Raw genomic sequence first — 18,045 nt, 5'->3', positions numbered from 1 at the left:
GTGCCACCCCCTCTGCGCTCAGAGCTGCTAAACCATCCACAGCTTAGGCTCGAACTTTCTCTTTCCTCTGTTGTTTCCATGACTACAAAACTCCCCGCTAATGAATTATAAGCTTGCATTAGGTTATGGTATTAAGCTTAAAACTCAGCCTGGTGAAGAATTAGGTCTTGCTGGGGCTCAGAAATGGGCTCTCCTCATTTCAAATTCTCAGCATCCTGATAATTGAGTTGTATAAACCAGGAAATTGATAGTCCTTTATAGCATCTATAATTACATGGAATTGGAAATGCAATAATGTAAGAAACAAGCTGCCACAATGATGGAGAACTTTTCAGTGAATGGGAGGGTTTTTCCTCCAGATTTTGACTTGAAATTTATTGGATTTATTTACTTTATTAAAGGCTTGCTAATGGCTCAACTTGTTGATCAAAATCCCCACTGAGCTTTCATGACTGGAAACCTGAATAGGGCTTTTTTTTGTCCTTCCTTGAGACTTGGCTAAATTATTTCAGTTTCTCCTTCTCACATCCTTAGGATGAGTTTTGCCAGTTCTGTCAGTGACATTTTCTATGGTTTGTCTCAGATCTGAGCTGCTCTGATGCTTCTTGCGGAGCATCCAGGTAGCGACAGACAGAACTGAGCATTAATTTCACACTTGCAGCCGAAGCCTCCTGGGCTGTAATAGCGAAACTGGAATGTTACTGTTCAGACTGTTCCTTTCCTCACTTCTCACCACGCCTTTTGCTTGCTTTTTTTTTTTTTTTTTTTTTTTTTTTATGTGTTATGCAGAGTGTTACATGCAGCTCTGCTATGGCTTTGGGTTAATTTAAGAATTAGGAGCAGAAACATTGGGAGCAAGACAGACTAGCATGAGATGGCTGGTTCCATCACCAGTGACATTTGAAGAGTGTGTTGGGCCCTAGCAAAGACCTGGTGAGAACTTGTTGCAGCATGAGAGGCAGGACTTTTGTAGAGTTTTGCAGAGGGGTTGAATTGTGGCCAGAGGACATTCCTGCTCCACGGATCCCAAGAAAGTCTCGGGAGCCAAAATAAAGCCTGCTTAGTCAGCCCTTAGATTTCTGACCCTCGTGCTGTCACCATCGTGGGTTTTTGCAGCGGCGACTGGAGCCAGTGCTGCTCTCTGTCGTTCCACCCTTCGTGTGCTATTTACAGCTGAGTGCGACTGTATGGGCAAAGCGGTGGGTGCTGGGAGGAACCTGCCGTAGAGGAGGGGAGAAGATGCTGGTGTGTGATGTGCGGCAGTGCTGTGAGTCTGGAGGAGGCTCGGCTGCCGGGAACAAAGCTCTCCCTTTCATTTCTTTTCCCGGCAGGTGTCAGCGGAGCCAATAAGCAACAGATGAAATGTGGCGATAAACCCGCTGCTTCCAAACCGCGGTTGCGTGTGCTGTCTGTGTCTATACCTCCACACACGTGATGGGGATTCAGTGTTGTTGTTAAATATTTTTTTCATTTATCACTTTCTCCTCTTGAAAATTTGTTACCAATAGATATCCATGCTGGGCATCTGTGAACTTGCTAAGAGCGAGTTGCCTTGGCAACGGAAAAGTGCATCCTCTAGTGACTGCAGTCGCCAGGCCTTTTGTTGGCTGGAATATTTTTCCGCGGGAATTGATGTGGGTTTCTCCCTTCTGAAGCTGTGCTTGGGGGTGGCAGGGGGTGGCCGCAAGTTTGGGCAGTTTGGGAATCCAGCGCTTCTTTTTCTGTATGGGAACAAAGCTGAATGTTGCAAACAGCAACAGGGGAGGAATAATGAAGGTGAGCATTACAAGGTGTTAAAGCACTAACATCGTGATATGCAGCTGGTTCCCCTAAAGAGACTGAGGGTAGGAATGTGAATTGGGTAGATTTTTTGGAGGTTTAATTTCTTACAAGTTTTATTTATTTATTGGCTAATGGGAAAAATTACCAGTTTCATCTTTTTGCTCCGTAGGTAATAACTGGAGGGCAGAAGAGCCAATGTTCAGATATGTTCCAATTTGTTGTTTTGTCCTATTAGGTTGTCTTCACAGTAAAAAATCAGAAAGAAAGTTTTGAAAAGACTCGATGAGAACTTTACTGCAGTGGAAAATCGAGTGCAATAATGATTACTATTCCCTAAATCATTTCTTTTTCTTCTTTGCATCACACTTCTGATCTTTGCATCACACTTCTGATTAGGTTTTGGAAGTCTTCCCCCCCCCCCCCCCCCCATATCTAATTAAAAGAACAATTGTTACACTTAGATTAAAAAAAAAAAAAAGGAATTATTTTTACAGCAAAACCTGAGATAGCTTTTCCAGAAAGCGCACACCAAATTCCAAGAGCGTCTCCCATGTAACACACTGTAACTTCTGTAACACTCCATGGAGAAGCAAATCGGGGCTGAATATATAAAGTGTGTCTCACCTGTGGTTTCAGGGTAAAAGAACGGGCCGAGATAAGGTGCGTCCAACCCAAAGGAAGTAAGATGATGTGCATGTCTTGTTTTCTCTTTGGATTAACTCTTCTGCTACCAGTGCAGACTAATTTACCTTTAACGAACTGTTTTCCTGGTTTGTTTGCTGCAAGCTGGCTTCGTTGTAACAATACTGTGTTTTTATTGAAGATATTAAGCCAAGCAGTCGGATTGTAAATTGAAAATTAATCCAAGGCCTGAAATGCCATCTTCAACTTCAGCAAGTTAGAATATCTATAAAAAAATAAAGGTGAATTCAAGTAGAATTCTGCCATTTTCAACTTTAGTCATGGTAGGAAGAAGCAAAATATCATTGCTCTTTTCTAATAAGCTTTTATGAATCATTTGAATTTATGTCCCTTCTGTAGCTGCAAAACTGGTTTTGCGTCAGGAATCTGGAAGAGTGTGTTGGTTGCATGGCATTTTCTCTCTGCAGTGTTCATGGCATATCAGATATAAAACTTATGGCAGAGCTCAGTAAGAGCACGTTAAAATGTTTTATGTTCTTGAGCTCATGAGAGTACACTAACATACGCTGCAGCTGGCTGTGGGCACACAGAAATTAGAATTCCCATTTTTGCGCTCTGCCTCTACAGCTGCTAAAAGAAGATTTGTAAGTATTACCAGTCACTGGACGCTACGTTAGACTAATCTGAATAAAAGTGGTTCTTTGTTGTAAAAGAGTTTGTGGAGAATTTAAAGCAAGCTGAGGCATTCCTGCTATTGTAAAAAAAGAAAACAAGCATAAAACACCCTAATATATAAAATCAGTTAAATGAACTGTGATATTTGTAATGATGTAAGAACGAGTAGGTCCCAAAATAATACGGAATATTTTAAGTAAATCTGCTTTTTATGAAATATGCTTTCCTCTAAGCCAGCAAGCAGTAGGCTGTGGTTCTGGTGAGCTCTTCCTCCTTTCAGACCCACCTCTCTGCCTGGTCCAGGTGTTTTCCATATTCCTCCTTTTTTCTAGCTATATCCAACCGTAAGAAAACCTGATCCTCTTCAAAGTTTGTTTAGATAAATACCTGAGAAAATACATTTTTGGGGCTGTTTATAAGGCTAGAGCTTGAAGAGAGAATGATGGCTCTGTGCAAGATCGAGAAAGATCTGGACACCATTTAACAGCTTTAGGGCACAAGACATCTGCCTGTGGTGTCACATCAGGTGCCCTGACCTGTGTATGTCCCAGTTCCAATGCCCTGCTCTTCAGTTTTGTGTGTGTGAAGCTCTCCATCACAAACTGCTGTCCTTACACGCAGTTTCTCTAGCCAGCAGAGCCCCGCGTCTCTTCATTCCTCTGTGGTTAGTTGAAACAGCATCCCCAGGAGCTCTGGAAATCACTTCTATCCAATATCTGTCCTATTTTTAGTTCTTAAGTTGGTCTTAACAGAGCATAAGCCTCAAACAGATTCTCTTCCCTTCTAATAAACAGTAAAGCTATTCATCGTGGGCAATCCTGGATGCAGAGGTGACGTGAAAGTGATGCTGTGTGGTTTTACATTTCATTTTTTCAAATTAAAATGCACCAGTAATGTAATGTTTTCTCTAGTATATTTATTTTTATTGTGCTCCTCTCCTTGACTGCATTTTAACAGTAGTTTTAGTTTGTACTTCCCCATCTGAAGTATCTAAAATATATAAATTGTACTTTATGTGAAAAAACAACGTCCCACATGTTGAGGTATTAAAAAAACAGAGGAAAAGCGGTTTTCTAGCAAAATATGTTTAGCAAGTTATTTCCCATGTGGGACATAGTAAGAAATTAACATTGCTGTGTGTGAGGAAAGTTTGCAAGTCATCACATTGTATAGAACATCATTAAACAGCTCCAGTGGGCACAGCCAACTAAATATTCACCCAGCGGGTGAGGGGAAGGCTCACGCAGGTGACAGGAAACCTGCGAAGTGGCCACAGCACGTGGGTGGATGGGGTCTGCTCCACACGCACACTGAGCTCAGCACATTTCGGATGTGTTTGCTCCAAACCTTTGCTAAATCTGGTAAGCAAATGCTTGTTTCCCTGTATCTTCACCCATTGCTTGCAATAAGGCACAACATTCGTCCACTGTAGATTTTCTGTAGTTTAATGTAAAGCAATGTTGATACTTGATGACATTTCCTAATCTTTTAATCATAACTATAAATCGTCAGTTGAGTTTCTGAAATACTTCTGTCTTGCCCCATATTCTGGGTTAGGCTCTGCAGTAAAGGGGTAAGGTTAAAGCCTTTCCTTAAATCCATCAACATCAATTGTTAGTGACGATTTGTGACATTTCTGCTGAGTGTAGAAACTTCCATGCAGCATGTTAAGTGATGTTTTGGTTTGGGTTTGTACTTCAGGATGAATTGAAAAACACGGAATATACACAGCAGCTAATTCTCGAAGATGGGTATTAAGTACTAGATCTTTCAGGATTTATTTCATAAAGATGTCTTACCGTCCCATCAAAAACTTGATGGCACATGTAACATCTGTAATGGCTTGACCATGTTTACCTAATTTTATTTCCATGCCCATAGCCTAATTCTGTTCCAATAGCTCTGGAAAGTTTTTTTAAGTAGTACTAAGACAACAAAGTGATATGCCTGAGGCTAAGTCATAATCAAAACATGTTGCGGTAGTATTTTGGGAAGATCTTAATGGATCATCTGTGAAATGTTTTGTTTTGGATTATTACTGTTTCGTTGTTTTTTTTTTTTGCCTCCCAGTATATGTTTGCCAGTGTTGAAATTCCGACTATACTTTCAGTAGGTCCTGAAGCCAAAAAGCAGTAAAAGGAATTCACATGCTAAATGTGAAAAACTTTTATTGGCGTGCTCATGAACAACACCAACAAGGGTTGGTGGCCCTGTTGAAGGGAAATGGGGACCTCTGATAAGGTGATGACAATTTAATCAGGTCATTAGGCCGTTCCCCTTTGGGTCCGTGTGCTTTCATTGAGTCAGCCTGGTCGCTGTTGAGCATTTCATGGATGCCACATTCCTGTATTTCCTTATAGACGGTTTGCAGCAGTGTTCTCTCTTTACACCTACCACCGCCGGGGCTAACGCACGGAGCTAGCTCAGCACCAGCGAGGTGATAACCAGGATCGGCGGCTTCCCGTCAGGATAAGGGCAGGCAGATAAGCTCCCGCCTGCCTTAGCCATCCACCCGCAGCAGATGGCACAGAAGCCCACCTGACCAAACAGCAGGCGCCTGATGTTCTCCTTAAAAATTTACTGTATGAAAAAAGAAATTACCAAACTGAGAGTGACATCTAATTCAAAAAAGATAGAAAATGGAAGTAAAAGGAGCATGTCTCTGTTGCTCTTTGAATCCAAGGGTTTTCTTGGAGGGCACAGGGAGGCCTTGGCTTGGTTCTCTGATATTATTTCAAGGCGCTGCCGTCAGATGCTGACAATTTTGTCTCGCGTGTGTTTGATCGCAGCGAGCGCGGTGCTTTCGGCTCCGGGAGCCGGCAGAGGGCACAGGAGCCTGCTGACGGATCTGCCACTCTTCTCTTGTGGAAAATCTGCTGATAGCCCCGAGCCTGGGGTGGCAGAAAGCACCCCCTGCCCGAGCGGCAGGTTTGTACCCAGAGACACAATCTGCCTTGGAACAAAATGCAGTTTGTTGTTTCGAGTGATACATTTTTCAAACAGGCTGCCAACAACCTACCCAGGGGGTTTTAAGTGTAAGAAATAAAGCCAGTGTTTTCCACTCAGTGCCTGATTTCGATCTCCATTACTGGGTGAAAAGGCAGATACTGAAATTCCTTCTTGTATCAGAAAAGCAGGTTCTGTTATCTGAGACCCCATATGTGAGAGCATCACAAAGACCTGGCCAGCAAAGCTGCTCCTTTAAACCACTCACCCCCTACAAATAAAGGATATTAGGATTTTTCTTTTTTAACTTGTTCTGCTTATGGCTCAGTCTTGTATTGTGGCCTTGAAAGGAGCTTTGTCCCGACAAAGAGGGCCATTGCAGACCCTGGATTTGTGCCAGCAGCCGGATCTGCTGCAGGACCATCCCTTGCAGGATCAGGGACTTTAGGCTGACTCCCAGGACTGGCTCTTCCTAAACATTTGCACAGCACATGATCATGCTTAGCATCTCCAAGTGCTGCTTTCATGCCAGGAAGTAATATTAGCGATAGCAGAAATTCCACGTTTTAATCTGTATTACAATCCAAACCAAACATACACACACACACAAAAATATATCTAAACTCCCCAAATTCATATCCCTGTGGCAGGTATGAGGCTTCCTGCATTTCTAAAGTTGCAGGAAGAGTCATCCAATCTGAATGTGCTTTTCAGGTGATGTGTGGTTATTTTATCAGATGATTACTTGACATTACTGCCTGCAGTAGCAGAAGGCTGGAGTCTGTGAATTGAGTCACCCCTTTCAATCATCAAGTTTTAAACTTGTCTGGGGAGGGGAAAGTTTTTATCTTCCAGTTTGCAATGAGCTGCCAAAGGTGTATGCGGGACCAGGCTTTGGAGGTGATTTATTGTGTGACTTTGAATAAACTTTAACTTCTATAATTTTCTTTATCTGCAAAACAGTGATAATGCCGTAGAAACACAGAAAGGTTTGAGTTGGAAGGGACCTTAAAGATCATCTGGTTCCACCCCCTGCCCTGGGCAGGGACCCCTCCCACCAGCCCAGGTTGCCCCCAGCCCCGTCCAGCCCGGCCTGGGACACTGCCAGGGATGGGGCACCCACAGCTGCTCTGGGCACCCTGTGCTGGTGTCCTGCCACCCTCACAGGGGAGGATTTCTTCCTAATATCTCACCTAAATGTCCCCTCTTTCAGCTTAAAACCATTCCCCCTTGTCCTGTTGCTGCATGCCCCTTTCTCATCAGCCCCTTTAGGTACTGGCAGGCTGCTCTAATACGCAAATATTGTCCTTTTGCGGTGCAGTGAGAAAAGTATTTATCCTTAAATGTCAACCATATGTCAATGGCACAAAGTAAATTAACCATATTAGAGGTTATTTACGAGACCAAGACACTGGATAGATGGGGGGAAAGCAGTTCTATCCTAAAGTATTATTAAACCTTCTTGGTTTTGCTTCTGCTGGTATATGGGATTATTTTGAGAAAAAGAGGGATATTATGTTGTAGCCCGCATTATCTTTCGGTGAGTCTTACTTTTTTCTCTCTTGTTAACTTTGAGATTTGAAGTGCAACTTACTTGAGCAATTACATGGTGTCTCGTATGAAATACTGAGACTTTGTTGCAACCTTCTGCAAACCAGACTGTCTTGCCAAGGCAGAGCTTTTGTATGAAATATTTCCCTTCCTTCCTTTTCCAGATCAACACTTGATTGAAAATCAAAGTTGATTGTATTGCTAGTTTGAAAGTGGCCATGTTCATCTGCATTAATTCTCATGTGGTGTGTTGTTGGGTTTTTTTAATGTAGGTTATTTTTCTTAATGCATGTCAAAAATCTCCTAACTCTTGCTATGCAGTGACTTAAAAATTACATTTTAAAAGAGAATGTACTGAAGAGACTGTTTATGTCCTAAAATACCTTATGTAGAATCTAGCATGGTATTTTTGGAAAGCATTTTTTGTATTTCAAAACAAAAGCACCAGATAAGCCTGCTTTTGGCATGAAAATAAGTGATTTTTTTTTCCTTTGGCTTTGATTTTTGCTTTGGTTTTGCTCTTCTAACCAGATAAGTGTAGCTGCTTTTATCTGGTTATACATGAACACAGTTTTCCACTTTAATTCAGTAGTGTCAAAGTATCGTTGGAATGAGTCTTCCAAGTTGTGTCTGCGCAAATGTTGCTGTGCAGCCTTTCTCCTGGGAATGCCACCTCAGATAGGGTCATCTCCAATTGTGACCTCCACCCAGTGATCCCTTCTGGCAAGGAAACAGGCTGCTCTTCTTACTTTCCTATTTCTGTGTGTGTACGTGTGTGTATGTTCTTCAGAAAGCCAAACTTGGGCCAGCTGGTAACAAAGTCATTACTCCAACAGAAGACAAGAACTCAAGTGTGCCGTCCAACAATCTGGACAGGGTGAAGCTGACAGATTTCAACTTTCTCATGGTTCTTGGAAAGGGGAGCTTTGGGAAGGTAAGAATTCTTGATAACTATTCCACTCGCGTTGGTTTTTTTTTGGTTTGGGTTTTTTTTTTCTTTTTTTTCTTTTATTTTTCTTGAGGAAGAATGCATGACTAATTCTCCAAGAAGCCAATTCCAGAGCCAAAAGGCTGTGCATTTTGGAGGGAGGATTTCTCAACATGGAGTAGGGTGATTCCCTAAGGACTAGCAGGCTTCAGTCACATTTGGCAGTTTTTCTTGAAAAAAAATTTTAAAAGCCCTCAAACTGTTGGTCAGGATGTAAGAAACAGTTGGTGACTTTTAGATCCTCACTTCCCGGCAGTTTCAAGGAAGTGAAAACTACTTTTCTGGCTTTACTACCTAGGTCATTCTGCCAGTTCTGGAAGTCACCAGCATCAGTAGGGCTGAATATTAGGGAAAAACTAGGAGTAGCATATATATATGTATATTTGAAACCTCCTAGTCGAAAGAAGGGGTTGCTATTTTTCTGTCTGTTTGAACAACCACTTACGTGCTCAAGTACCCTTTACTGAAGTGTCCCCCAGGACTTAACATTTGAGCAACCCTTTGGCAGCGTGCCTGTGATTAACCAGAGGGGTTTGGCACAGGCTTTGTCTGCAATGACTGGTACAGCTCGTTGCAGTGGGTGAGTAATGACGATATTTTTGGAGTTTTGATCAAGTTAGTCTATACCAATAAAAAAAAAAAAAAGCTGGATTGCCATCTATACAAATCTTCGGGCGTATGAGTCACCTTCCCTCCTTGGCAGCTAGGAATATTTTCACCCTGTTGTTTCTCTTTGCGCAGGTGATGCTGGCAGACAGGAAGGGGACAGAGGAGCTCTATGCAATAAAAATACTGAAAAAAGATGTGGTGATTCAGGATGATGATGTTGAATGTACAATGGTTGAAAAACGAGTCCTGGCATTGCAAGATAAACCACCATTCCTGACACAGCTTCACTCTTGTTTCCAAACAGTTGTACGTGAGCTCTGTCTTTCTTGTCACCTGGATGTTTTCCATATGGTCATGGATTTTATCCATTCCATGATATGTATTATCATGCAACGTATATATCATAGCTTCTGTGCATAGGAGATGGTAAAGAAGGAGATACCACATGTAATTACCGCTAGTATTTTTAATATAAAACCTAGGTTTAAAGATTTTTCTTCATACAGTAATTCAAGCAGAGCAGTGTGACAATTCATAAATTTAATAACGTGTGCTTTGCTGCGTCAGAGCCTTAAGCCCAGATCCCCAAACGTTCCTAAATGCTTTTAAGGATCTGAGGATAGTACATGAAAAGTCTCAGTGGCTGTTACTGTATCGTGAGGTGATTAGTCCTCAATCAATGTTGATGAACTTAATTTAGTTTTCTGGCACCCCTTGGCACAGAGGAAAGCGTTGAGGGGGGTTTTTTAATTCTTATAAATACGTGAAGCGGCGTTTCCCCATCACGTTGCAAAACCTTTCCCAGGGACAGCCTGTGGGATGGCAGCACCGTGCCGGTCGCTTGGATGGCCTGGAAAGCTGCGTGGCAGGCAGCTGGCCTGGGTTTCGAGCAGCCATGGATACACCCTGGGGCTAGCGGCCTGGCTCCAGGTGTCCCGAGCTGGCTACAGGTATTTATTCACAAGAAACTGAGGCCCTTCTTGCCTCGCCTGGTAGCCGTCTTACAGCTAAGGCCTTGAACTGTGCCCCAGGGCTGGATTGTTACCTAACGCAGCGATGAAAGGACATACCTTGGTTTTCCACTCGACTATTCTATATCTTTTACCTCTTACACAGTTGATGGGTTTTAATCTAAAAAGAAGTGAACAACCAAGCAGCCGGTAGTTTGCAGTAATAACATCGCAACATTCCACAAACAAGCCACGTCACCCTTTTAGCATCTCACAGCATCATTCCCTGTGGTGTTAGAGGCATTTTCAAACTCCAATTAACGTCTGCCAGTCTCTGACAGAAAATGGACTGAATGCAACAGATTTGCAGACATAATTAATCACAAGAAAATGTGAATCTGGGAACTATTACATTTGGTAATTTTTGCTTTCTAAAATGTATTTCCTACCTCTACTTATAATATGAAGATGGTTGTAATAAGGTAAGAGATGTCCTAGTAGAAATAGTATTCTAGCTCCCTTTCATTCTTTATCTTTAGATAACTTCATTAGTAGCCAAAAAGCTTAGTCTCATCAGTAAATGAAAAAAACACTTTGTTTAATCTTATCTTTTGAGCAAGTACGTTTTAAATGTAAAATCTTAAAAGTACAAATGTCTAGTATTTTCTAGTTAAGGGGAATGAAAGAAAAAAATTGAGGGTTTTTAGTATTTACATTAACTTTTTATTTTTTTAATCATGTACAAAAGCAGTGGAGCTGCATAAAGGCCCAGATAAATCATTAACAGCTTTGCCTTTGCCTAATCTACTTAATGTTTTCCAAAGCATTGAGTAGTTTGTGCTTGGTGCTATGAAATATTCTGTGGGATTAATATTAGCTACAAAAATGAGAAATTGTATAAAGAGAAGAAAAGGCATAGACTGTATGACCATAGGAAAAATTACTAAATTTTGGTTAGTGCTTTTAGATGCAGGCTGCTATTGCCATGGATTTTACAATAAAGACAATTCATATAAAAATCTAAATTTTATAAATCCGTTCTGGCTAATTAAGCATTTTGCCCATGGCTGGTCTGTTGAGCCCAGCTTAGGAAATCACAGATTTTAAAGGTATGTTAATGTTTGAAATCTTAGTTATTGGATGATTGGAGACTTTCAATCAGTGCTGAAGGAAAGAGACTGAACCAGAGCATCTTAGTAACGAGTCTCTTTCTCATCAGAGTATTGGGTAGGAACTTTTGTACAGATACTTCAGGATAATGTTTCTGTCCAAAATATCTAAAGGAAAATCAGAGGAAGCCAAAAATATTTCTTCCATAACGGGGAGGAAGACTTTTAATGCATCTTGTACACTGTCTGGGTCATGTTGTAATGGCAGGTAGTAAGCTTGCCATGATATTGTCCACCAGAATTGTTAATGTTAGGTGGTCAAAATCTTCCACCCTAAGTCAAAGGTGTCTGTAGAGTGTAATCAACGTATTCTTACTGAAGTCACTTGGAAAAGCCCAGTCTTAGTCCTCTAAAAACTGGGAGACAGACCCACTCTTTTAAGTCTTATTGTCTGAAGGTCACTGAGTGGGAAAATACTACTTTTGAGTGCACTCAAATATGTTACGGTCACGTTTGCTTTGAGACAGCTGGATCTGGCCTTTAAATACCCTCACTGTGCAGGAAAACTCTCCCTCCAAAACAGTATTGCCATCTCCCGCTAGCTGAAATGTGTGCCTACAAGAAGTTAATTTAGTGTCACATGTAAAAGTTCCAGATACTTTTGTAAACCCTACAATTGTTTTTCTTCTTGCCTTCTTTTAATAATAATTAAAAAATACATTTATTTAATACCTGCCATCTTCCAAAGGAAAATTTATTAGGGAGGATTAGAAATGGTCTCAAAACAAGAATTTTCAACCATCTCCAATTTTCTTTTTAGAATTTTTTTTTTTTTTAGAGAAATAGATTTTTCAGACAGAACTATATGTGGACAATTGTGGGAACCATTGTAGACAAATAATATATGAAATAACATCACTAAAATTAGTAAACGTAGGCAGATCTCATCAGTCATTTACTCTTGCCGGTTTTACAAAACATTCCACTTCCATTTCCTGATCTATAAATTTTGCCAGAATGTACAACCAGTCCTAATAATCTTAAAAGCTTTATAATAACATATTCGTGACTTTTTTGCTGATCAATGCATATCTAATATTTTCTCTAATGTATTTATGTGCATTTTTAATACTTTACCCTAGGACCCGCCTGTATTTCGTTATGGAGTATGTGAATGGTGGTGATCTCATGTATCACATTCAGCAAGTAGGAAAATTTAAGGAGCCACAAGCAGTGTGAGTGTTCGTGTTTATGTATTTAAATCATGTCATCATCTGAATTTTACAGTCTTCTTCCCAGGTTCAGTATGAAGTCCAGGCTGGTGGGTTTTGAGTGTGTTTTTCTAAGGCCCCCAAAACCTGAAGTTTATGTCAAATATGTTGGTGGCACACATAGACCAAAGGTAGCTGTGCCTTTTTGTTCAAAAACACAGCACAAACAAAGGCATGCAATGTCTGCTTTAAAAGTGACAAGAATTTAAACAAGGCAACAGGAAATTAAAGATGTTACTTGGTATTCTGGTGTTTTTAGCACTGAATATAAAAAAAAAAAAAGTGGTTAGAACATTTCAGTCTGAATTAATGTTACAGGGAAAGGCAATACAAATAGGGTCAGCATTGCAATATAAATTACAGTTTATACGAGATAAATTCAGTGCATAGCTTATAAGAATTTCTGTGATCCTAGTTTTTTATAGAAGTTTTATTTGTGACGAGTTAATAAATTATTAGAAGTTGCTGATATACATGGTCCCTTTCAGGTAATTGTACATCTGACATATCAGTGAGCAGCTGATAATGAACTGTAGCATCTTCAAATGTGACTAGATCCATCAGTAACATTTTAGTCATGCTTATAACATCTCGTCATCATTTATTAGTGTTTCATAAATCATTTACCAACGAAACTTTAAAATCAAGTGTGACCAACTGTTCTAAGAATTCAGCTGAAATAATTTCTCATTTCGTTTTAAGTAATCAGGGCTTGTTTGAATAAGAGGCTTTCTAAATAGAAGCATTTGAGATATAAAACAAGATTTCAACAGCTCACTGAATATAAACTAGATGGTGGCAGATCATCCCTGACTCCCAGCTAATGTAACTTGCCAACACCCATTGAAAACTATGGTGCTTTATGACAGCTTACGCCTGTAGAGCATCTTCCAGCACACACGTTCCCAAACACCTCTGATCAAGTGTCAGAGCTGAGCCTTCCTCTCCCTTGTGCTGGCCTAAAAAATTAACCTCATCTTTAAATAATCCTCTTGCCTATATTTTGCACAGTTCCACAGCACCTGGATTCAACCATCCATCGATATTATGTATCTTTTAACTACATTCGGCAATTATATTTTATATGGTAATAATTTTAATTAGCTGTATGTAATGCATCCATTAACAGCCTGTATAAAGGAATACTATTTCTACAAATTATTTCATACCATGCGAATTGCAGTGTAAATTGAGCAGCATCCTGAACTCAGCATTGATATGTGAATAGAGATAATGACCTTTGCCGGCAGTTAGATCAGTGCAGCAAAATGCTGTGCCCCAGCTGCACCATTTTTTTGTGGTCTAGGGAGACATTTTAAATTTTTTTTTTTTTTTTAATTCTGCATTATTTTATCATCAAATACTCAAAATGTGTATGTTAAAGTCCGGTTGACATAAGGTGTCTTATGTAATCTGCCTGTAATATATATTCTTATACTTTAATATACATATACACACACTATGTATTATATACTTAATATGCTATTATACAATCATTCCTCACCATGATGCATTTCCAAAATATTTTGTCTGAAGGAAATCATGAGGCAGTAAGAAATCTGTTGGGTTTTTTTTTCATACAGGTTCTATGCAGCTGAGATCTCAGTTGGGTTATTCTTTCTCCATAACAGAGGGATTATTTATAGGTGAGTATAATCTGACATAAGTAATTTCTGAACTGTTTTTAAAATCCCAAAAGGATCGGTTTCTTTAATGTTTCAGGGCATTTTTAAAACATTTTCTAAAAAGCAGTCACTGTAGCGTTCTTTTTGTTGTGAGCTTTCCCGACATCTGTGCTCTGCCCAACTCAAATGAAAACTCTTGACGATGTAAAACATTATCTTGTGCATTCCTGTGGGATGCTTAATACTTGTATACGTTCTGAAGTCTCGGTGTGAGTGTGTTCATGGTCATGTACAGCTATTTCTCCATTAATTGTCCCGTTTCAGGACTTGTGGTCATTCTTACGTGTCCACAGTGAGGTGCCCAGCTCCCTGCAGGCTGTGGACTGCTGTCCCTGTGCACCCCTGTCCCCTCCGCCCCCAGCTGCAGATATTCCTCACCTAACCTCACAAGTAGCTAAGTTGGCCCTAGTTGATCCTAAACATTAACATTAAATTACTGTGATTCTTCATAGAGATCTGAAATTAGATAACGTGATGTTGGATTCAGAAGGACACATTAAAATTGCTGATTTTGGAATGTGCAAAGAACACATGTTAGATGGAGTAACAACCAGGACCTTCTGTGGCACTCCAGACTACATTGCACCAGAGGTAACTCCCTACCGTTTCATGAACCTTTCGGTCTCTCAGATGAAAATTGTCCCTACACAAATTTCACACCACCGATCTGGATGGCTGTAACTCTGGATACTCGGTGGATGGTACCATTTATACTCCTGCAGGTATTTTGAATAACTTGGTGAATCCATACGGTATTATCAGTAAGGCTTCACTATTTGACAAAATATCTAGTTGATAGAAAACCTAACTTTTCAAGTCATCTCTGCTTCCGATTTCGATCATACTAGCAAAAGACTGAAAAGCAGGATCACCACCTTATGGTTTTAAATTTGTAGCCTGGAAATGTTACTATGCTAAACTTTGTGCTTCAATTTGTGAAGCCATAGAGAGTTCATGGGTGTTGCTGAGGTTGTCAATGAGGTCAGCAAACATTTTATTGGGAGCAAACATAGCTTCATTAATGTATTTCTTCCTAGGTTCACACAGCTGCCAAAATATATAGATTTAAAGGATTGTTTGGCATTTTCAGGAAATCACAGATCCCTCATTGATTTTTGGGAAGGGACTCACAAGGTCTTGAAGCTTTTCGCTGACCTCCCTGCAAAACTATTGTAGTCTTTTCCAAGCCATGTCCTACAAATGGTACACAGGTGTCGGGAGTTCTTCATCTCAGGAAAGCTCCAGTCATTGAAAGCCTGAACAAAGCTGTAAGATCAGGGCTTGAATGGAGCTGACATCATAAATCCATAATTTGCCTAGGCTTTGCTGTGACCTGGTGACACCTATGCTGCGTCCGAGCCACTGAAAATCACACACAAACATGAATCTAACTGCAGAGGGTCTAAAATGGAAATCTGATCATGAGAAACACTGTTCTACTTTAAAGCACTGTGATAAATGCAAGCTTAGAGTTAAGATTTTTAGTCTGGATATGATTTATATTTCAATAGTTTAGGTATAAAACACTAAAAAAGAGCACATGTGGTGATTTGGAGTTGATTCAAATATATGAGTATTGAAATCTGGTATTTGTGCATACTGAGCTTTCAGGAGTCTTGATTTGTTTGGCTGCAAATTCAGTACAAGAGGCTGTATCCTGATCCAAGATTTTTCACTCTGCTTTTCGCTGAGTGCTGGGCAAGAGGCAGCTCTGGCTGGAACGTTTCTGGCTGTAATTGAATGTTTGTTGGAATATGGGAGATTTATACATGGACAAGTAAATTAGTGTCTAAGGTGAATTTTGTCGTCTCTGTGAAACTGGAATGAAAAGTAGTTTGGTTTTTTTTCCCAGTTCCTAATTCGTGCTTTTCAGATTGAAATATTGTGTATTATGAAAGCTTGTTTTTCCACAAATTGCTGTTGCTTGCAGCAGGGTATCGGAACAACCAGAGCAGTATTTCATTTTCTTCTGTCAAAACATAAGTGAAGCCAATATTACAAATTAAAAAGTGTCCTTTCTGTGGCAATAGTCTTGTGCCAGTTAATACCAAAGAATGTGATTTCAGTGCCAAAATGCTCAATATGGGTCAGTGCTGGCATGATTTATTTCACTTTATTTGGAAATCTCATATAAAGAAATAAACCTTTTACCAAAACATTCAGTAACTGGGAGGAAATTAGTCTTTCTATTATCTCACAAACAGATATTTATTTATTTATTTTAGTTGGCTGATGTTCTCTTTATTGTGACTGACAAATTGCTAACTGTGTCTGTGGTAAACTTCAAAGTTAGGTTCATGATTTCCTTGCAAGAGCATTTCAGCACGTTTCCGTGGGCTAAAATTTATAATAGATTATAATGAGGATGCATGTACACAGTACCATTCCCTGCTGGGTGGCGATAAATGAGCTAAATCTAAATAAACTGTGGAAGGTACCTAGGGTAGAGCAGTCCTGCGAGTGTGCTGTGCTCAGACAGAAAACGAGCTCTTTTCATCACTTCTGGGAAAATAACGTCGTGACTGTAGTGCAGGAGCCCACGGTGCCTCGACACGAGCGACCCACAGGCAGAGAGAACACGGCTGGAAGGACCGAACAGGGGCATCTCGACTGGCTTCACACGTATGGTCTCCAGGCAGAAAAGCAGGGGAATGTGGTGCTGCATTCAGCAAAGCAGACCTGCACACTTTGGTGTACTATAAAATAATGCTTTTTTATTATTTTAAGCATTTGTTTTTACTTAGGTGTATAATGCACTGAAATTAATATTCTTATCCTGTGCAATCTGAGAAATGCACAGAGGTTAAACTGGTAGAATCCCAGGTCTGATCACTTCTGTCAGGCAGGAAGTGGTTATCCGGTAAAGAATTTTTATTGATGTGCTGAACTTAAATATTTATGGTCAGAGTGTTAAAATAGCTGTGAAATCAATTAATACTTTGTATTTCCTTGACCAGTCAAGAGAGACAGGAGGAGATGGATGTCAAGAGGATTAGCAGGGAGGGATTCTGCCAGCACAGCTGCCCCTGGTGCGGTCCTGAACCCCACCATCAGCATCCCTTGCAGCAGCTAGAGCACCGATGTTCATTTTGAGAAGAATTTAAATTAGAAACTCCATTTCCCTTCTCCTCCATCTAATAGCCTCAAAACCTTAAGTTCCAACCTTGCGCTGGCCAAGGTTATGGAGGCTAATAGGTATTACAAAGGTTTGGAAAGTGTGTATTTGACTGTTTCCTGTGATAGTAATATTTATTTCTTTTAATAACTGAGTTTTAACTTTTCCAGTAGACATAAGATACGTTCACGAAAAACTTTCTCTTGCCCCTGGGATATAATCTTTGCATCCCAACTGGCTACCAGCTGCAATGATCTAAACATTCCTACAAATTGCTGGTATTAATCTCAGTGTCCTGGTCTTAACTGTGCCTTCCTTGAAGGCAAAAGGTGGGGGGGAGGTGGAGTGGGGTGGGGGGTGGGTGGGTTGGAGAAGAAAGGAAGGGAAAAAGCAGTAATCAACATTCCTCTGCCAATTTGGCTTGGTGAGAGAAGTTCTTCCTGAGCTCTCAAATCCACAGAACCTGAAAAGGCAGAGCTGAAAATGCAGAGCTCTTAAAATAGAGTAATAGATAGGTAAAATGAGACGTTTGAAATGCAAAAGGAGATTAAAAAGGCAATCATTTAAATTAATGATGGGGAATTGAGGGGAAGGGAAGGGTCCTAGCAACTTTCCGCTCCTCCCTGGCCAGTAGGAAGCAGAGATCGTAGCTGGAGGAGGTACAGGTCTTCATTTCCAGGCACATGAGCTCCCTCGCCGCTCTGTGGATCTGCTGTGCACAC

The 18,045-nt window shown here is 40.4% G+C and overlaps 1 protein-coding gene across 1 annotated transcript in view; it reads left to right on the top strand.

Annotated features, from left to right (window-relative positions):
• Positions 1–18,045, top strand: part of PRKCA (protein kinase C alpha) — a 159,988-nt gene that overhangs the window by 128,039 nt on the left and 13,904 nt on the right. Inside the window, exons 9-14 of the mRNA XM_055795016.1 lie at positions 8,387–8,530; positions 9,326–9,496; positions 10,124–10,125; positions 12,395–12,487; positions 14,107–14,169; positions 14,661–14,799. Of these exons, the coding sequence (XP_055650991.1) occupies positions 8,387–8,530; positions 9,326–9,496; positions 10,124–10,125; positions 12,395–12,487; positions 14,107–14,169; positions 14,661–14,799 (612 nt within the window). The remainder of the gene's footprint in view (positions 1–8,386; positions 8,531–9,325; positions 9,497–10,123; positions 10,126–12,394; positions 12,488–14,106; positions 14,170–14,660; positions 14,800–18,045) is intronic.

The sequence above is a fragment of the Falco peregrinus genome, chromosome 2 (genome assembly GCF_023634155.1).
Source record: "Falco peregrinus isolate bFalPer1 chromosome 2, bFalPer1.pri, whole genome shotgun sequence".
Classification (NCBI taxonomy): Eukaryota; Metazoa; Chordata; class Aves; order Falconiformes; family Falconidae; genus Falco; species Falco peregrinus.
The sequence above is the reverse complement of the archived record's forward strand: the minus strand, read 5'-3'. Positions and strand labels throughout refer to the sequence as shown.